The sequence below is a fragment of the Notolepis coatsorum genome, assembly GCF_963971535.1.
Source record: "Notolepis coatsorum genome assembly, chromosome: 19".
Taxonomy (NCBI): domain Eukaryota; kingdom Metazoa; phylum Chordata; class Actinopteri; order Aulopiformes; family Paralepididae; genus Notolepis; species Notolepis coatsorum.
Window position 1 is genome coordinate 21,254,267 of NC_140183.1, and position 22,508 is coordinate 21,276,774.

At 45.0% G+C, this 22,508-nt stretch overlaps 1 protein-coding gene across 4 annotated transcripts in view; it reads right to left on the minus strand.

The window, feature by feature from the left end:
- The window catches only part of mms22l (MMS22-like, DNA repair protein), a 94,929-nt gene that overhangs the window by 49,991 nt on the left and 22,430 nt on the right, over positions 1 to 22,508 (minus strand). For 3 of the 4 annotated variants that reach the window (XM_084336909.1, XM_084336910.1, XM_084336908.1), the window contains exons 9-15: positions 21,750 to 21,863; positions 21,178 to 21,354; positions 20,132 to 20,194; positions 19,601 to 19,720; positions 17,269 to 17,504; positions 2,273 to 2,489; positions 1,305 to 1,594 (exon numbers count right to left, since the gene is read on the minus strand). In XM_084336909.1, the coding sequence (XP_084193035.1) occupies positions 1,305 to 1,594; positions 2,273 to 2,489; positions 17,269 to 17,504; positions 19,601 to 19,720; positions 20,132 to 20,194; positions 21,178 to 21,354; positions 21,750 to 21,863 (1,217 nt within the window). The remainder of the gene's footprint in view (positions 1 to 1,304; positions 1,595 to 2,272; positions 2,490 to 17,268; positions 17,505 to 19,600; positions 19,721 to 20,131; positions 20,195 to 21,177; positions 21,355 to 21,749; positions 21,864 to 22,508) is intronic. The other variant, XM_084336911.1, reaches the window with a different exon arrangement.

Consider the following 22,508-nt stretch of genomic DNA (forward strand, 5'->3'; position numbering starts at 1 on the left):
TAAATAAGACTTCACAATACCTTAAAGGAAAACTCCAACATTTTGGGAAATTAGCTTATTTAACATCTTCCCTGGAGTTAGACAAGAAGATACATACCTTTTTCGTCTCTCTGCATGCATTGGGCTTAGGGAACGCCTGGACCTAGCTTCATCACTGGAAGTGGGGCAGACATCTAGCCTAGTTCACTACAGTCAGGACATATACTCCAAATACAATCAAAATACAACTGCCAAACGTTCCTGTAAACATGTTGTGACCTGTGTATTTACCACGTCTCCCAGTCACACAAGTCACACGAGTCTCCCAGTCACACAAGTCTCCCAGACACACAAGTCTCCCAGTCACACGAGTCTCCCAGTCACACAGGTCTCCCAGACACACAAGTCTCCCAGTCACACGAGTCTCTCAGTCACACAAGTCTCCCAGACACACAAGTCTCCCAGTCACACGAGTCTCCCAGTCACACAGGTCTCCCAGTCACACAAGTCTCCCAGTCACACAAGTCTTCAAGTCACACGAGTCTCCCAGACACACAAGTCTCCCAGTCACACAAGTCACACTGTGACTGGGAGATTTGTGTGACTGGGAGACTTGTGTGTCTGGGAGACTTGTGTGACTTGGAGACTTGTGTGACTGGGAGACTTGTGTGTCTGGGAGACTTGTGTGACTGGGAGACTTGTGTGTCTGGGAGACTTGTGTGACTGGGAGACTCGTGTGACTGAGACTCATGTGACTGGGAGACTTGTGTGTCTGGGAGACTTGTGTGACTGGGAGACTCGTGTGACTTGTGTGTCTGGGAGACTCGTGTGACTGGGAGACGTGGTAAATACACAGGTCACAACATGTTTACAGGAACGTTTGGGAGTTGTATTTTGATTGTATTTGATTGTATATTTCCTGACTGTAGTGAACTAGGCTAGATGTCTGCCCCAATTCCAGTAATGAAGCTAAGCTAGGCTAACGGTCCAGGCGTTCCCTAAGCCCAATGCATGCAGAGAGATGAAAAAGGTATGCATCTTCTTGTCCAACTCCAGGGAAGATGTTAAATAAGCTAATTTCCCAAAATGTTGGAGTTTTCCTTTAAATAAGACTTCACAATACCTTAAATAAGACTTCACAATACTCCAAATAAGACTTCACAATACTCTGAATAAGACCTCACAACACCTTAAATAAGACTTCACAATACTCATTAAGTATTATATTAGTAAAATAAAAATGTAAATTATATCTAAATAAGACATGTGAGTGAGTGTGAGACATCTGCGAGTGTGTGTGAGTGCTTATACCAGCCCTCCCTCACCTCAGCTGGGAGAGAACAATCTGCAGGAAGCCCAAAGCAGAACTTAGCTCGGACTGGCGGCAGGCTGGCAGCAACCAATCAAATCCCTCGTTGAGGAGCCTCTCTTCCGATAGGCTGAGATTGGTGCTCGTCTCAAACACCTCCGCCACTCCCTCCAGGTAAGAGCCCAGAGGCCCCCAGAGGGCCAGCCTGCGAGCGGCCTCCGTGGTCTTCTTGTAGAACTCCTTGGCGGTCTCGTTGAAGGAGGAGGCCAGCCAGCTCGCCTGGGCCCCCACATCCAGACCCCTCTCCTGAAAGAAGGCTTCAATTACATCCACGTTCTCATACAAAGTGATACCTTTTCTCTTCATGTTTTGGGGATGTGGGCAGCCTGGAATTGGGGGGGGGGGGGGTTGAGCTGGTAATTCCTGTACCGTGGTATGAAAAAGTTAAATGAATTATGTCCTACAGAGCTTATTGTTGCAGCCATATAAACATAGATCTATTCTAATCCAGGGTTTAGAAATATTACCAATGTTACCTTTTACAGACACAAAATACAGCAAATGCATTAAAAAAAAAATCTAATAAATATGAACCTGGTGTCTGGTATTATGTCAAAATCCCAGTCAATTAAATACATATTAACTGTTTACTGGTATTGTATCAACTAGAGAATGAAAACCTGTCCTCCGTTCCGTTTTGTTTTATTCTTGGTGGTGGAGCTATCCTTGTGTTTTATGTTAGGAATCACAGATTGGGCCTTTAACCCTTTCACCGCCGCACTACCAAACGGTTAACCCTTTCACTGTGACAATAAATACACAGGTTAACCCTTTCACTGCCACACAACAGCCGGGTTAAACATTTCACTGCCACACTACAGAAGGTTAACCCTTTACTATCACACTACCGACGGTGAAAGGGTTAAAAACAGTCGTTGATAAAAAGGCCCGGGGAGGCAGAGACAGCCCCAGAGACAGCCCCACCTGGAAGAGCAGCAGCAGGGCCAGCTGGCCCCTCCAGACCAGAGAGCGCTGTCCAGGGGGGCAGTTTGGGGGCAGCAGCCCCAGCAGCTCACAGGCGCGTCCAGACACGTCCTCCAGCTCAGCCTGTCGCGCCACCACCACAAACAGCAGCAGGAAGTTCATCAGACCCGCCTCAGACAGCTCCACCATCTTCTTCTGGGAGAACTTAGAGTAGATCCTGGAGGAAAGGGGGGGGGGGGAGAGAGAAAGAGAGGGGTAGAGAAAGAGAGGGGTAGAGAAAGAGAGAGGGAGAAAGAGAGAGAGGGTGGGGGAAAGGAGAGGGGAAGGGAGGGAGGGCAGGATAAAGAGAGAGAGAGAGGGTGGGAGGTGGGGGGAAAGAAGAGAGGGAGGGAGGGAGAGGAAGAGATAGAGAGGGGGAGGCAGGGGAGGAGAGTGGGGGGAAGGGAAGAGGGGGGAAGGGAGAGAAAGGGAGGGAGAGGGAGGAAGGGAGAGAGAGGGATGAAGGGAGAGAAAGGGAAGAAGGGAGAGAGAGGGAGGAAGGGAGAGAGAGGGAGGTGGGGGGAAAGGAGAGATATGGGGAAAGGAGAGAGACAGACAAGGATGGAGAGAGAGAGAGAGAGAGGAGGGGTACATGAGCAGCGAAGGGAGGAGTTAAGTGAAGGTGAGAGAAGGTGAGAAGATGATTTCCACTGAGTTCAAACAGTGTGGCTCGGGTCAATTTGAAATCAGTGAACGCCGTCTCCATAAACTTAAAACCCCTGGCTGCTTCAAATGCTGACTAACTGAACTCCTCACTCCTACTACACCCTCCAACCAACCAGCCCCAGCACACCTCGCCTGCTCCAGAGCATATCTGGCTGCCAGGGTGCGTGAGAGTGAGAGAGCGAGAGTGAGAGAGAGAGCGAGAGTGAGAGAGCGAGAGAGAGAGCGAGTGAGAGTGAGTGAGAGAGCGAGAGTGAGAGTGAGACAGAGTGAGAGAGAGAGAACCACCCAACACGCCGTTAGATCCTGCGGGCACTATGGAGAAATGCCTTTAAAGATCATGTTAAATGTCAGAGACACTCAGACACACAGCAGTGGGTGCCGGGTCGCTCTCTGCAGCCGAACCAATCTACCACAGCGCCAGGGAGAGATCAATACAAGTACACACACACACATACACACACACACACACCCAAAAGGGCAGGTGCATACACACAAATGCTTGCACACACACACACACAACACACACACACCACACGCCACACACCGTGACCACACGCCACACACACACACACACGCACGCACACACACACACACACACACACACACGCACACTCTGCCTCCAGGCTGTTTGCAACCCCCAGCAGGAAACTCTCAGGGCTGGAGAGTTGCCCCTCAAACCCACTTACCTCCCACACAGGGGAGCAGGGTTGCTGCCTGGGTCAAACACACACAGTCAACATCCTGAGAGACACTGGAGAGAAATAACATGACTGATGGAAAGAACGGTACAGAGAGTAAAACAGAGCTGTATTCTACCCACAGAGAAGAGGTAAAGCTGCCATCGCTGCGTTTTCCAATTAGCGCCTTTGTCTGGATTCCACTCAACTGTTGTTGAGAACGTGGACAGTAGGGGTGTAACGGGACACAAAAACCACGGTTCGGTACGTACCTCGGTTTTGAAGTCAAGGTTCGGTAGGGGTTTTCGGTACAGTGGGGGAAAGTTTGGCTTTCCATGTTCCACTCAGGGGTGATGTAGTGTGCAGTAACTAATTGCACTTGTAGGGCCGTCAACGAATATTCTATATTGAAATTAATAATCGACTTGTAAAGAAATTCAAAAATTATAATCATTATATTAGATTGTGGAAAAAACAGCCCCCGGTGGGCGGTCATTAGTGGTTAACATACCGTTGTATTCGTTCGGTACACTACACAGCCGTCCGGTACGGTACAGTACGGTACGGTACACACTGAAACGGTTCGGTACGGATACGTGTACCTTTACACCCCTAGTGGACAGTAACAGTGCTGCTGGGTATAGAGAGGACCACGGTACTCTGGACAATACAGATACTGGTGGAAGATTCACGAACTACGGAAGTGGAGTTAGGAGACAGACATGAGTTAGTTAAAGAGGTAAATGATGCAGGGACAGGAAGTGGAGCTAGGAGACAGACATGTTTTAGCAGGGGGCGCACGATTTATCGCTTGAATGCCAGCCTTTTTAGACAGATTTTCCAATATTTCATGATTTCACGGAACTATTTCTATATTCTATATTATGGCTATGTGTCTAATACGCCCGTCGCTTATCAATGACTTGCTTGCAGTGTTAATTTTGTCAACTCAAATGGTGACGAAAGATGTTCGTCAACGAAGGTTTTTTTCATGACGACAACGAGACGTGACGTCACGTTATTGAAGACCATGTAACGCTAACGAGACTAAATAGTTTATTAAATATCGTTGACCACAACTGAGAACACAAACATTTAATTTACAAAAACCAGGACGAAATTTCTCTTCATGTATGTTGATATTGTTGACTAAAACAAGACGAGAAAAAATAATTATAACTTTTCTTAATGCCATCGTCCCCGACAGAGCAGTGTGACGGGGAGCTCTGTTATTAGCATTAGCTGAAGAGCTATTTGAAAAGCTAGTTTTAGCTTAACGTTACCTTGGCTAAAGTTGGGACTATTCATAATCCAGCTGCAGACCTGCAAGCAAAGTACAGCAAGTTGGCAAAGGAGTATTCCAACGTAAATCACTTTTTCACCAGTAACGTTATATTGTTTGTATTTCCATCTAGCTCGCGTTAGCTAGTGGCTAACCTAGCTCATGCTAATGTGGCTAACTTATCGACCTCTCGCACACAATTAATGACATGTTGCGGACAGCCATACCGGTGACAATGTTTAGCTTTTAGTGAGCTTTTTAGAGTCTGAGGCGGAGTCTCAAAAGAGAATGTTGAATATTTATTGTGCATTAAAAATCACAACAGAGCCTCTGCTACTAGCTGACCTAAACGGAGCCTTCTGGAAGCAAGTGCAACAACATATAATGTCCGTGTGGAACCAATGTGCCAACAACCTTTCCGTGGGTGAAGTATAGTTGAGCATAGAACTTTTAATGATACTAATACTAATCTATACAATCACCTGTTGTTGAATAAATACTAGGGCTGTCAGTTTATCGCGTTAATTAGATTAATTAATTGCACAGCAAATTATCGCGTTATGAAAATTAACTCAAAATGTATTACAAAAAAAATTAATATTTCTTTTTATAATTTTTTTTTATAATTTTTTTTTGTATCTCATTCATTCCATAAGAATGTAGAATACACATTTACAGACTTTTTTTAATATGGTCCATTTGCATGTTCTTGGTATCTGATTCTAGGGACATCTATGAATCTCAGGGAATGTATTCCCAGTGTCAGAAATACTGTGGGCTAGATCCACAAAGAATGGATTGCACGGTGCAAGTTGCACCCTTACTTACAATTCATTATGAATTGAAAATGGGGAACCCTGAAGTAAACAAGACGAAAGTCTCTCTCTGGTCTGCATCCCCTTAACAATTGTGTGTATTGAGCCGTACTGTATTGTACCCATTCTGCAATCTGTTAATAACATTTTCATTCAATCAATCAATCAATCAATCAATCTGCGCGGTGATTGATTGAATGAAAATTTTATTTTGAGTCAATTGTAATGAACCAAATGAGAATATCAATAAATTTTTTTATCTTTGACTGTGAATAACACCATGCTCAAATTGACCAGACCTGAAAAATCTAAGCAAATTAATAGATGGAAGATGATTAAACAGAAGGTTTTGTAGATACAGTACTGAATTCTGCCATCTGGACACATGCAATTTGAAATATGATTATAGAATATAGAATATCAGGCATAAAATGGTTATGCGATTAAAATGCGATTAATTAGATTAATTAATTACAAATCCTGTAATTAATTAGATTACTTTTTTTAATCGCCTGACAGCACTAATAAATACCATTACTTTCTAGTTATTACTAAAAAAAACAGTATATATAAAACAGTAGCTGTAAAAAAAAGAAAAGAAAAAAAAAGTTTTATAATTTATATAATATATATATATATATTTTTGTACATTAACTACAAATTAGGGGTGCACCGATATATCGGTCGGGTATCGGCCGATAAGTGCCTTGTTGACTGCCATCGGCCTATAAGCTCAAATGTGCCGATGGCAGTAGCCGATAAATATCCATCAATTTGTGTCGCATCAATCTGGCCCACACATTCAAACTTTGAAAAAAGTTTCAGTCAAGCGACCTGCACAACGCCGTCCCCACACACGCTACTGCATCGAAGTTACTTATGATTAATAAAAGGCATTCGTTTTGTGGCATTAACATAATTCTGCCATTCCACGGCGTACGACGTTATTGAGATCATATTTAATTTTTTCGCCATGGTATTCAGAATGCCCTCACAGAGCCTGGTCTGATGCAGTGGGAGCCTGCACAACTCTGCAACGCTTCAATACTGCCGCCTGGTGGATGATCGGCGAGTTACAACCGGAAATGGATCTCTGGTGATCTCGGTGCACCGGGCAAATGCGTCCGGCACTCACATATTGTTGCGGGACTCTAGACACACGTCGTGTATATGGATTGCTGCCATAACTCAATAATCGATATGATTTGGGCGTTTATTATTATTATACAAACCGGAAATGGATCGAGTAGATCACGTCAAATAAGTGGGATCTTTTTCCTCCAGTCTCATCGGCGAACGGTAAGAGGACGCTGACGTCATTTTCAGCGTGAGTGTTTATTATTAATAATGCAAACTGCTCTGATCAATATATCACCCATACTACATAAAGCATTTACTGACGATCATGGAATTATAAACGACCCCCCCCCCCCGTTCATCCGCGCATGATCAGTCATAACGTGTAGGATCATGTACAGTTGAAATTTTTAATATAACGTGTATCGGCAACAAACGGCAGTTGATAATCTATATATGCGCTTATGCCTATAACTCACGTTCTAGGAATTACTGCAGAAAACGATAAAAACATATTCATATTCTAGACGGTATTTTCGTATCAATATATGAATGAAAAAGTATAACGTTCCTACATCCTGAACGATAGATAATCGATGTTGAATGGACCATAGTAATGTCAATTTAGCAATACAATTTAAAAAGTTATAGCCCTGCAAAGAAGGTGAACATCTCCATAGGCTTAGAGTGGTGGCAGAGAGTGGTATGAGACGGGCAAACTGCATGGCAGTTAATATGTTAATAAAGTTTTCAATCAGGGGCGGCTACGTGGCGTAGTGGGCAAGGCACTCGCCACGAATGACGGAGACGCTGGGCTTGCCTGTTCGAGCCCAGCGCTCCACATTGCTTTCAGTTTAGCTGGCCGTCCGTACTAATACACATTGGCCGTATTAGGGGGTGGGAATCTGATGGGTGGGGATCGGCCGTTGTGGACAGCGACTCCTACAGGTCGGTTGGTGCGCCTGCGCAGTAGAATCAGGAAGCGTTGGGGGCAGCGTGAGCCTCCCACGCGTTACTCCTCGCCACTGAGAGATCGAGCTGCGCAGGTGAAAAGATGCGACTGCTGTTACCTCAAGTACCGGAGGGGACTTGTGCTATGTATGACTTAGTCCACATTGCAGCCGGCTTGTGGGAGGCAAGAAACAGCATTCGTGACAGGGGAGGGTTGAATTGGATGATACGAAATTGGGATGGGAGAAAATATAGAAAAAATGGGAGAAAAAGTGGATAAAAAAAAATAAAGTTTTCAATCAGACAAATGTATAGAAAAGCTTTTATTATAACATTCGTTGCAGTAAAATCATTATGCCTTGTTTGGTCATCCTGCGGAGCGCTGGTAATCTACTTGTGGGCCGCGGGGAGCTAACGTTGTTGTTGTCGTTGTTGTTGTTGTTGAGCTCTCGTCAAAATCAATGGCGGACTTCCCGGAAGTAAAATAAGAATAAACGCTTGCCGATTGGTGGTAAGAACAGCAGGAGGTTGGTGCTAGCGGTGTGACGTAATTGGCAGAATCGACTGTCAATCAAAATGGTTCTGTTGCAAACTCAGATTATGGAGATATTACTGGAGAACATGGAGCTTTGTTTGAGAGAGATACAGTGAGTGCTGTCTCTTAACACTTTCTTTGCCAGGCTTATGTACATCATTATACCATCCTCTGCCAGCTCTATTTGTCTATGGAGAAGTTCCCCTTCTTTGCAGGGCTATAACTTTTTAAATTGTATTGCTAAATTGACATTACTATGGCCCATTCAACGTCAATTATCTATGGTTCAGGATGTAGGAACGTTATACTTTTTCATTCACATATTCATACTAAAATACGGTCTAAAGTATAAATATGTTTTTATCGTTTTCTGCAGCATTCATGCACAGTTGAAATTTTTAATATAACGTGTATCGGCAACAAACGGCAGTTGATAATCTATATATGCGCTTATGCCCTATAACTCACGTTCTAGGAATTACTGCAGAAAACGATAAAAACATATTCATATTCTAGATGGTATTTTCGTATGAATCTATGAATGAAAAAGTATAACGTTCCTACATCCTGAACGATAGATAATCGATGTTGAATGGACCATAGTAATGTCAATTTAGCAATACAATTTAAAAAGTTATAGCCCTGCAAAGAAGGTGAACATCTCCATAGGCTTAGAGTGGTGGCAGAGAGTGGTATGAGACGGGCAAACTGCATGGCAGTTAATATGTTAATAAAGTTTTCAATCAGGGGCGGCTACGTGGCGTAGTGGGCAAGGCACTCGCCACGAATGACGGAGACGCTGGGCTTGCCTGTTCGAGCCCAGCGCTCCACATTGCTTTCAGTTTAGCTGGCCGTCCGTACTAATACACATTGGCCGTATTAGGGGGTGGGAAACTGATGGGTGGGGATCGGGCGTTGTGGACAGCGACTCCTACAGGTCGGTTGGTGCGCCTGCGCAGTAGAATCAGGAAGTGTCGGGGGCAGCGTGAGCCTCCCACGCGTTACTCCTCGCCACTGAGAGATCGAGCTGCGCAGGTGAAAAGATGCGACTGCTGTTACCTCAAGTACCGGAGGGGACTTGTGCTATGTATGACTTAGTCCACATTGCAGCCGGCTTGTGGGAGGCAAGAAACAGCGTTCGTGACAGGGGAGGGTTGAATTGGATGATACGAAATTGGGATGGGAGAAAATATAGAAAAATGGGAGAAAAAGTGGATAAAAAAAATAAAGTTTTCAATCAGACAAATGTATAGAAAAGCTTTTATTATAACATTCGTTGCAGTAAAATCATTATGCCTTGTTTGGTCATCCTGCGGAGCGCTGGTAATCTACTCGTGGGCCGCGGGGAGCTAACGTTGTTGTTGTCGTTGTTGTTGTTGTTGAGCTCTCGTCAAAATCAATGGCGGACTTCCCGGAAGTAAAATAAGAATAAACGCTTGCCGATTGGTCGTAAGAACAGCAGGAGGTGGGTGCTAGCGGTGTGACGTAATTGGCAGAATCGACTGTCAATCAAAATGGTTCTGTTGCAAACTCAGATTATGGAGATATTACTGGAGAACATGGAGCTTTGTTTGAGAGATACAGTGAGTGCTGTCTCTTAACACTTTCTTTGCCAGGCTTATGTACATCATTATACCATCCTCTGCCAGCTCTATTTGTCTATGGAGAACTTCCCCTTCTTTGCAGGGCTATAACTTTTTAAATTGTATTGCTAAATTGACATTACTATGGCCCATTCAACGTCAATTATCTATGGTTCAGGATGTAGGAACGTTATACTTTTTCATTCACATATTCATACTAAAATACGGTCTAAAGTATAAATATGTTTTTATCGTTTTATGCAGCATTCTGCAGAACGTGATTTATAGCCCTAAATGCATTATATTGATGATCAAATACAGTTTGATAGCGATCGGCGCGAGATAAAAAATTTCAAATGGATGTGCTTCTAGAAGTTACTACTTATCATCTGATGTTGACCGGATGGGGGGGGGGGGTCGTTTATAATTCCGTGGCCAACGTTAGATGATTCATCTAGTGTGGGTGATATGATCATTAGAGCAGTTTGTATCGAACACAGTAAAAAAAAACGCTGAAACTTACCCCAGTCTCCTCGGGCCGTTGGGCGATGAGCAAAAATATTCCTATTATGGGATGTTGAAATATGCGATCCATCTCCAGGTTGTATAATAGTATATACGTCCAAATCATGTTGTTTATCGAGTTATTGGTAACGGATCGCTATCCATTGTGTCGCGCTCGAGTCCCGGGACCTATAGCGAGTGATCGGACCGAATTTGGATGAGCACCAGTTTCCGTTTCCGGTTAGGGCGATCCGCCACCAGATGGCGCTCTTGAACCGTTGGAGAGTTGAGAGGGGATCAACAGTAGATCTCAAGTCTCCGCGGGAGAAATATGATTGCGATCACAGATTTTTGAAATATTGATCTCAATGACGTGTTACGGCGTCATTGGCAGAATTACGAGTTAAGGCGTCCTTGGCGGCCATAGTGTTAAACTCTTAAAACTCATACACTTTTGTCTTTTTAGTCAAGTTAGTCTGTTGAAGATGAAAGCCAGTGGGTATTGTATGACTCAGACTTCAGCAATAATCATGAGCATTATAAAATATATAAAAAACACACATGGCATGATGGAATACCATAAACATATTTCTTGATGTTTCCTTTTTTAAGTAAGTAAAGAGGCCTATGTTGATATTGGTGAGCACAATTTGTAACACAAAAAGAGAGACGTGTAGCCTATTTATTTATTTAATATTTTATTTATTAATTTTATTATTATTATTTTATTTGTTGCCATGCCTAAAATAATAGTCAAGGATAGGGCTAACACATTTTCATAAACAATAATATAATTTTTTGTTATATGGTTATAATAAAAGCTTTTCTATACATTTGTCTGATTGATTGATTGAAAACGTTATTAACAGATTGCGGAATGGGTACAATACAGTACAGCTCAATACAACAACAGTGCTAAGACTGGAGGATGAAGACCAGAAAAAGACTTTCGGCTTTTTTACATAAGGGTCCTCCATTTTCAATTCATCAAAACATTTAGAGACATACAAATATACAGTAGTTTCATAATTTATTGTTTATCTTTTTATTAAAAAAAATAAGTAACTTTTTTTTTTGGTCACAAATATCGGTATCGGCCGATTGTGTTAGTTGAACAATCGGTATCGGCCGCAAATTTTCATATCGGTGCATCCCTACAAAAAATAGACAAAAATGTCATCCGTTTTCATCGACAAAATCTAGACTAAAACAAAAAAGACAAAATTGAGACAAAAACTGACTAAGACTAAAATGCTCAGACATTTAGTTGACTAAAACTGACTAAACGAAAAATAAATGAAGATGACTAAATATGATGAAAACGAAAAAGGAGCACTTGACACATGACTAAGACTAAAACTAAAATGAAAATAGCTGCCAAAATTAACACTGCTTGCTTGCAGTCAACATGTACATTTCCGTTTTATACCATTTTGAAAAACGCAAGTTTTTGGAAATTTCCAGAAAATAAAAAAGATTCTGTGATAAACGCCCTTTAGTGGAATACATAAAACACGTTGTAATTTTTCGGCCTATTTATGAATCGTTTTCAAATAAACGCTAGATTATCGATAGTATATGTGTACTTATGCACGCTAGAGAAGCGGGCTGAAAAATCGATTATCTATTTTCTGGTCAGCACACACACACACACATACACAGATGGGGGACACGTTGAGATATGTGAAAAAAAACTCTGATTACCCCAAGACTTGTAAAATAGATTCCTTACCTCACATCAGATGTTCTGCAAAAAGATTATTCCAATTCCTGATCGCCATTCCAAATATCGATCGCGTTTATTGATCCAACGCTGGGTACTCGAAACACATATTCCACGCTGTTCTGAGGGTCGGCAATGAATGCAATCGGATCGGGTTACATGCCTGATAAGTAAAATGTGGATTCCAGATTTTTTCCCCCCATGCATTTTCATTCAGTCCAATCCAATGCGTGCATTACCACTCGGAAGACGATAGGGGGCGGTATTTTCCCTGTTCGAGCTCAGAGCCAGTCCCAATGGTAACGTGAGGCTAGATTGATGGAAAATTTATGGAAATCGCTAATAAAAGAAATAACGATTAAAAAACTAGATTTCTCGTCATTGGCACTCAACGCATGGCATGAACTAACGAGATTTCTCGTGGCTGGCACTCAAAGTGTTAAAGAGGTAAATGATGCAAGGACAGGAAGTGGAGTTAGGAGACAGACATGTCTTATCTGTGCTCTCTATGACCTGCTGGTCTGTTTGTTTACAACGGACATCTTTTTTCCGGAGCTCAACATGCTCCCAGTCCATCCTATGATGCACAGAGCCTCCCAGAGCCCCCTAGAGCCCCACAGAACCTCTCACAGAGCCTCTCACAGAGCCCCAAACAGAGCCTCTCACAGAACCTCTCACAGAGCCTCTCACAGAGCCCCACACAGAGCCTCTCACAGAGCCCCACACAGAGCCTCTCACAGAGCCCCACACAGCCTCACAGAGCCCCACAGAGCCTCTCACAGAGCCTCTCAGAGCCCCACACAGAGCCTCACACAGAGCCCCACACAGCCTCACAGAGCCCCACAGAGCCCCACACAGAGCCTCTCACAGAGCCCCACACAGAGCCCCACACAGAGCCTCTCACAGAGCCCCACACAGAGCCTCTCAGAGCCCCACACAGAGCCTCACACAGAGCCCCACACAGAGCCCCACACAGAGCCTCTCAGAGCCCCACACAGAGCCTCACACAGAGCCCCACACAGAGCCTCTCAGAGCCCCACACAGAGCCCCACACAGAGCCTCACACAGAGCCCCACACAGAGCCTCTCAGAGCCCCACACAGAGCCTCACACAGAGCCCCACACAGAGCCTCTCAGAGCCCCACACAGAGCCTCACACAGAGCCTCACAGAGCCCCACACAGAGCCTCACACAGAGCCTCACACAGAGCCCCACACAGAGCCTTACACAGAGCCTCACAGAGCCCCACACAGAGCCTCACACAGAGCCTCACACAGAGCCCCACACAGAGCCTCACACAGAGCCTCTCAGAGCCCCACACAGAGCCCCACACAGAGCCCCACACAGAGCCCCTCACAGAGCCCCACACAGAGCCTCTCACAGAGCCCCACACAGAGCCTCTCACAGAGCCCCACACAGAGCCTCTCACAGAGCCCCACACAGAGCCCCACAGAGCCTCTCACAGAGCCTCTCACAGAGCCCCTCACAGAGCCTCTCACAGAGCCCCACACAGAGCCTCTCAGAGCCCCACACAGAGCCTCACACAGAGCCCCACACAGAGCCTCACAGAGCCCCACACAGAGCCTCACACAGAGCCTCTCACAGAGCCCCACACAGAGCCACACACAGAGCCTCACACAGAGCCCCTCACAGAGCCTCTCACAGAGCCCCACACAGAGCCACACACAGAGCCTCACACAGAGCCCCACACAGAGCCTCTCAGAGCCCCACACAGAGCCTCTCACAGAGCCCCTCACAGAGCCCCACACAGAGCCACACAGAGCCTCTCACAGAGCCCCACACAGAGCCTCTCACAGAGCCTCTCACAGAGCCCCACACAGAGCCTCTCACAGAGCCCCACACAGAGCCCCTCACAGAGCCCCACACAGAGCCTCTCACAGAGCCTCTCACAGAGCCCCACACAGAGCCTCTCAGAGCCCCACACAGAGCCTCTCTCAGAGCCCCACACAGAGCCTCTCAGAGCCCCACACAGAGCCTCCCACAGAGCTGGGCCAGTAGCGGGAACATTGCCGGAACGTTTCTGCCACGCAGTCGGCACGCCTGACTCTTCCCGGGGGGACACCAAGGGGGGAGGGAGGGTGGTGCGGGGGGTGCTTCTGGACCGGTCCCAGCATAGTCCGGTTGCTGCCAACTTCCACCACCCACACCCCCAGCTCTATCCCTCTCTCTCTCCCTCCCTCCCTCTCCCTCTATCTCCCTCTCTGTGCTGGAAACCGCCGCTGCTTCGTTAAGGCGAATTAACCGCCGCGCTCGTTAGCTAATTAGCCTTCATGTCTGCGGCGCTGCTGAGCACGTTCCAGACAGAGGGAAGTCATTAGACGGATTTATCTGCCGCTGTCTCTCCCTGGCGTCCAGCCGGGACGGAACAGTCCACAAGGCCTGGTTCTGATGTTCAGAGCCTCAGCTCCTTTGGTCTCTCTCCTGCTGCCATGCTCCTCTCCCCCCCGCCCTGTCTTTCATCCTGCACCCCTCCACAGAACACACACACTCACCCTAAAGACATGTTCCTAGTCTAGGGAGCAGGTGGGCTCAGTGTGGTCTCATAGTGTGTGTGTGTGTGTGTGTGTGTGTGTGTGTGTCTCAGTGGGAGGCTCCTTGGCTCTGGTCTGAGCTGGAGAGCAGGTGTTTGACTCTGGAGACAGCTGCTCCACCAGGGGGCCTGAACAAATATCAAAGAGGCTGTGGAAGTCTGTGTCACACCTGGCAAATACACACACACAAGACCACAGCGCGCGCACGCACACACACACACACACACACACACACACACACACACACACACACACACACACACACACACACACACACACACACACACACACACACACACACACACACACACACACACACACACACACACACACACACACACACACACACACACACACACACACACACACACACACCTTTAAGATCAATAGCGGAACCAAGCTTAAGTTTGAAATAGTTCCTCAAGCAGGGGTGTACAGTGCGACATATATCTCGCACGTGCTACAGCAACAGCTGTCTGTGCGATGGATGGATTTACTTCAGTAGCACTGGTGCGATAGGGATTCGGTTCATATAGATACTCTTATTTTGAAAATCCTGTAGCGGGTCTCATTTCTGCCCACGCGCAGCTCCAGCTAGGCTCCGAAAGCTAGCAACGTTCAGGTGCATATGATACTCTTATTTTGAAAAAACTCTTGTGACAACTCGACGAGTCGTATCCGCCCTATCCGTGCTTCTGCTAGAAGAGCAGCGCGTTGGTCGGTTGGTGCACGTTAACACAGCAGTGCGCCTACACGTCCCGAAATAAGTCCGTGGTGTTTTTTTTTTCTCGCAACGGGTCAAATGCATCTACATGCTTTGCACCGTCGCCATTCCTTTATGCGCACATCGCCCGAAATTAACGTTTATGTACCATTACAATCACTACAACGTTAGCAAGCTAACAAGCTAATCCTGATCAGAGGGCGCAGAGCCAGCAGACACAGTGTGGAAAGGGAAATGGGGGGCACTCTCTCCCCTTCCCTGTGTGTGTGTGTGCGTGCGTGCGTTTGGAAAGACGATGAAGTCACTAGTCACTCAGGACTCAGGACAGGAGTATATTATAGTAAACTGAGGATGGACAGATAATGATGATATTCAAATACAAGTTTCGAGAGGAGTGGAAGTTTGAAGACAGACTAGACTACAATATGATGCGGGGGTGGTGAGTTGAAACAGTGTGTGTGAATGAATGAAAACTTTATTTAACAGATTGCAGAATGGGTACAGTACGGCTCAATACACACAATTGTTAAGGGGATGCAGACCAGAGAAAGACGTTTGTCTTGTTTACATCAGGGTCCCCCATTGTGTGTGTGTGTGTCCCAACCGACCCCACTTCTATGTTTCAATAAATTATTTGCATTTAAAACTATTAACGCTGACTCATTCCTTCAGTCCACTCAAAATTATGCTAATATTCCTTATGTTGTTTATGATATTAATTTAAAATAGCATATGAGAGTATCATAGTAATAATAACACATGGCGATATACTAAATGACAGCCAAACATGGCACTGCAACTAAATAACACAAATACAATAGGCACATTTGTGACTGTTACAAATATAACACGTTTTATACTTGTGCTACAAGATTTTGGCCTGTGCTACAAAACTATCAACCTCTGTAGCACCAGTGCTATGTGCAAAAAAAGTTAACGTACAGCCCTGTCCTCAAGGCTCCATTCCCTGAATACCATCTAACATCACCTGTCCTCCGCCAGGCTGCGTTCACTGAATACCATCTAACATCACCTGTCCTCCGCCAGGCTGCGTTCACTGAATACCATCTAACATCACCTGTCCTCCTCCAGGCTGCGTTCACTATCCTGAATACCATCTAACATCACCTGTCCTCCTCCAGGCTGCGTTCAGTATCCTGAATACCATCTAACATCACCTGTCCTCCTCCAGGCTGCGTTCACTATCCTGAATACCATCTAACATCACCTGTCCTCCGCCCGGCTGCGTTCAGTATCCTGAATACCATCTAACATCACCTGTCCTCCTCCAGGCTGCGTTCACTATCCTGAATACCATCTAACATCACCTGTCCTCCGCCCGGCTGCGTTCAGTATCCTGAATACCATCTAACATCACCTGTCCTCCGCCAGGCTGCGTTCACTTCCAGGTCAGATGCTTGGGATGTCCACTTCATAGAAGGGATGTGAATGTGAGAAATAACGCCGAGCCCAGGGGACACTGCTATACTGTAGCACCACGTCACTGATACGACAGAGCAGAGAACCCATCCCCTCCATGTAGTTCTACTGAACAGAGTGAAGCACTAAAGTTCAGCACGGTTTGACGAACAATATCACTTACCCTTATCCGACAGAGTTGTACCCTTCCTGCTGACTTGTACGTTGAGTTGGATAAAAGTGTCAGCTAAATGACTAAATGTAAGACTCTGGGTCTTCATTGTAAAAATATGATTGAGATATAATATATATATATTTTTTTAGAGACATCTAATATGTTTCTGTGCATCCAAATGCAGAAGTGGTTTTGTTTTTATTTCTGACATGAGACCCTCATTTATCCCGGTATTGGCCTCTAACAATAATCGGCGTATCCACCGTCCTCCTCACCTTCCCCTGATCTGCCTCTGGGGGGCTCCACCAGCGCCGTCACCGGCCAGGCAGAGGGACAGCATCCTGAGGAAGATACGGAAGGAGTTGGCCGAGCGGTACAGCTGGGTGTGTCCCGGGGAGCGCGGCGGGGAGGGCGAGCAGCAGCTGCGGGCCTGTTCCAGGAGAGCCAGGGGGGTCTTACACACGCTGCCCAGGCCAGAGAGCCCCAACCAGGGCACGGTGAAGGAGCCGCTCTGGGGAGGAGGGACAGAGAGGAAACCTTGTAGGCCAAGTCTATTTCAGGGTTCCTGCTGATTTCAACAAGTTTGATTAAAAACTTTTTTTAACCCCTTCACTACCACACTCTGCCGGACTGCCCGGTAGTAAAAAAAAAAAAAAAACAGTGGAAATCTACCAAAAACATAAAATATATATATATTTTTTAAAAGCAGTTTTAAAAACTCATTCTGCACCAACCACGTAATATTACGTGTTTGCTCGCCAACCGTTGAGCGTCAAACACGTAATATTAGGTTTTTAGATAGTTTTTTCTTTTATTCGTGTTTTTTATTTATTACAGGCTCACGGACCTCAGTGTTACCATAGGAAATCATTCTGAGATCCCGAGAGTGCAATACCGGCCGCATCCTGCTAGGTGGCAGTATCGCCCACCCTTATTTCACACTGTGTGTCACATCTAATTTCGTCCGGGCGGAGAATTTAGACCAAGCCAAGTAAATCGCTTCATCCGAGCACTTCGAAACTCCTTCAGCACACTTGAGTCATATCTTGTGCCACTTCATGTCAGGGACCCGATCGACATCAATACTGGAAATCGCGATCAGACAATTGGAATATTCTTTTTGGAATAACCCCGATCAAAGGTAAGGACTATCTGACGTCAATTCCACCTTGATCCTACAATGATTTCATATCAATCCAGCCAATCAACGTATGTACCGGTAGTATTCAAAACGAATGCCGTTGCTGGTGATCAAAGCATCAAAAAACAACCCCCACCCCCCTTTCACTGGTCATGTGACATGTGCGCCCAATAGCGTGACAAGCTGTGTCTTTGCCCATTTCCGCGTCGAACAGCCTGCAAAGCACCTGGCGTTCTATCGCCTAACCCTAACCTTAACCAACTTCGAAAGAGTGCCTAAGCTTAACCGTCGGAATCAGGGCAGGCGTTCTATCGCCATGCTCTAAGACAAACTCTAACCATAACCGTCTTCGAACGAGCGCCTAAGCCTAACCAGTGTAGAAACGTGCCGTCCCACGATTGGGCGTACGCGTCACATGACCAGAAATGACACTGGCCAATCAGATTCGCAAATCGCCGAACTCCGTTGTAGAAAAATAACAGGCGTCCAGGCGGCCTGTAGCTGTTCCGCAACCGTTCCTACTTCCGGGGTAGGCCTGATTGGCCCCGACAGGCACGTGACCCGCCGCGGCCACGCCCCGCGGCAGCCCCAGGAGCAAGCGCGCTACTGCTGGAGTTCGCTTCGCCTTTCACATCGCTGCCGTTGGCGAAAGCAGGATGAGAGGCGAGAGCGTAGATTTCGCTGTGTATCATTTAATCATTTAACATTTGAAAGGCATACATTGTTGTCATACAGAAGTACAGAATACTTTTATCCAAAATGCTTCTTACTGTTACACTGTTAGAGACTGTGCAGTGCACGGCTTTAGTCTCACTCGAGTGAGGAAGACCGCTGGTTCTCCAACATACAGCGGTGTGCTCTTCAGAATGTACCGGGAGAAACGTTTACTGTACCCCGCAGACATAATAGGCATATAAGCAGTGCTTACTAACGTTATTAGTTACGTTATTTCTGACCGAATTAGTCATTCATTTGTCTGCTTTCGCCAATGGCAGCGATGTGAAAGGCGAAGCGAACTCCAGCAGTAGCGGATCACGTGCCTGTCGGGGCCAATCAGGCCTACCCCGGAAGTAGGAACGGTTGCGGAACAGCTACAGGCGTCCAGGCGAGCAACGCAAACGCTTTTAGCCAAATTCACATATCGCTCCATAACGCAGTTACCAGGAATTAGCCAGGATCACTCTGAAACTATACAATATTCACCACGGTATAACACGCGAACGTATACATGAAAGAATTCATTCTTTTTCACATGTTGAACGAGGGATAGTTACTGTCAAATGAGCCATAGTATTGTCTCCATAGCTATAATATAGAATATAGATATAGCCCTGCAAACACCGCGAGACACAGTGAAAATCCCTATCTTTTAAAGCGGTGGCCCATTGAGTACAAGGATGGATAGCATGGCTGGCCATGAATGAGTTAATGACGGTCTCCAGTTGTCTCTCATGTCTAGTTCTCACCAGGTTCTTGCTGTAGTGATCCCACAGGGTGGACACAGCACTGCTGCTGACTTCCCACAGCAGACTCAGGCTCAGACAGCAGTGGACATGCATCCTGATGTGTTCCTCCTGCAAACCTCCCTACACAAACACACACATACATATGTATACACACACAAACACACACATTCATACATACATGTAGACACACATACATTACATATACACATTCATATATATATATACACATACACACACACCACAATATCAGATAAACACACCACAATATCAGACAGACCCACCACAATATCTGTAACTCTAATAAGATAACGTTTTACATCTGTTCACCTCTTTCCAATAATTTGTATTGCAGTAAAAAAAAAAGTATCTTTTTTATATTGATACTTGGCGTAACTGTATCGATATAATATCAGCATGCAAAAGATATATTTCCCCCACCCCTATTGATTATCTCACATAATCCTGACCACATGATTAATTAATTATTGTAGCGGCATCATCGCTGGTACTGAACCTGTAGCCACTGCTCACCTTAGTGTTGCATGTTGACTTGAGCAGCTCTTCTGCTAAACTCCAGTTATCCTCCAGCTGCTTCTGTGGATAAAGTACTATGATCACCTGACTTTACACCATGCTGGTCTCCATGTGATGAGCTGGTATCCTAACTAGGTATCCTTCATATGTCATTAACGCCATTGTCCAAACCGAGGAATAATGGTATTTGAATGGATGTCAGATATTTGAAACAAGATGTTTGATTTGATCATGTTATATATTTATGATATATACAAATATATGTTACCTTCTTAAAAATGGATAAATGCAGACAGAGAACTGTACAAATCTGTATTAAGTTTTCAGATTAATAACCTTTTCAAACCTAATTATGTAAAATGTTAAAACGGAGTGTGTATATGTACATTCATAGTTCAACGCAGTGGATAAGTACCTTCAGGTGATCACATCCACATTTCAAGTGAAGGAAAATACTTTCCAAAACTGACTAAAGTATCTGAAGCAAGGGTTCAATAGGCAGGCAAGTTAAATACATTTCCATTTCTAACTACAGTGATTCTCTAGTTCACCTCACTGTGTAAGGTTCTGTTATGTCTCTACTGGTCTCTACCTCACTGTGTAAGGTTCTGTTATGGCTATGCTGGTCTCTACCTCACTGTGTAAGGTTCTGTTATGTCTCTGCTGGTCTCTACCTCACTGTGTAAGGTTCTGTTATGTCTCTACTGGTCTCTACCTCACTGTGTAAGGTTCTGTTATGTCTCTGCTGGTCTCTACCTCACTGTGTAAGGTTCTGTTATGTCTCTACTGGTCTCTACCTCACTGTGTAAGGTTCTGTTATGTCTCTACTGGTCTCTACCTCACTGTGTAAGGTTCTGTTATGTCTCTACTGGTCTCTGCCTCACTGTGTAAGGTTCTGTTATGGCTATACTGGTCTCTACCTCACTGTGTAGGGTTCTGTTATGGCTATGCTGGTCTCTACCTCATTGTGTAAGGTTCTGTTATGGCTATGCTGGTCTCTACCTCATTGTGTAAGGTTCTGTTATGGCTATACTGGTCTCTACCTCATTGTGTAAGGTTCCGTTGCGGCTGTACTGGCCCAGCAGTGCCAGGTGAGTGACCAACCACCACGTGAACCCCAGGGGGTCTTTGCAGTGAGTGGGCAGCCCACTGTACTGTTCTGGTAGAGGCTTCCCTGCTGCCAGGGGTCGCAGCAGAGCGTTCATGTAGCTCCAGAAAGACTAGAGGGAGACACAAAAACACAGGGTTAATGTTTGAGGAGGAACATGTGCTTGATAACCACACACACACACACACACACACACACACACACACACACACACACACACACACACACACACACAACCTTGTGTTTTGTTGAAACATCTATATAAATATACAAAACACTTTAAAATGGCCTTTTGTATTAACGAGTAACTTTGAAGACTCTTGATAGTCAACATATCAGCTGTACATCAGCTACAGATAAATAATAATGTATCGTTAGAAAACTGTATATCAGCTACAGATAAATAATAATGTATAGTTAGAAAACTGTATATCAGCTACAGATAAATAATAATGTATCGTTAGAAAACTGTTCCACCAGTGTGTGAAGCGCTGAGCTGTGGGTCACCTGTGTGTGCAGCACTTTGCTCCTGTACTCCAGGAGGTGTATGATGAGGACCCACAGCTCCTTGGTGCAGACACACAGGTAATGGTGACTGGCCAGCGCTTCTGTAGGTCTCACCTGGAACAGTAGAGGGTGTAGTTAACATAGTAAGTAAGACGGATGCACCAAAATATCATAGTGCATATCATATTTTCTTAGTTTTAATGGAATAGTTTTACAGTACAAATTACAGTGTGATATGACATATTACATGTATTTGTCAGCCTTATAATACAATTGGAATGGTCCTATTTCATTCAAAATGGTCCATTTTATTTTATTTTTCAAGGAATCTTTATTTTTACGGAATGTATATATGATGGACGATGGTATAGTACAAATAGGCTGGGAGCCAGGTCCACCAATCAGGATTTTTTTTGCTACCTTTTTTTTCACTATTATTTCCTGTTATCCCATACCTTGGGCCATCACACGTTGATAATGACCACCCCCAAATCAGCCCCGTTGTGGCCTCAGGGGCCAAAAAACGCTCTTTTTGGGAAAAGCTTCTGGTGAAATCATGTAATTGCAAATATGAGGGTACTGTATAAATGGTCAGATAAGTCTGAAACTTTGCATGGTGTATTTTTTTTTCTTTCATTTCAACCTTTATTTAAAATCATAAGCATCTGAGGTTTCCCTCATTTACAGAAACGATGATTGTACAGTACATAATAAAAACAATATTCACAGAAATGTAAACACCAGAGTAAAAAAATTAAA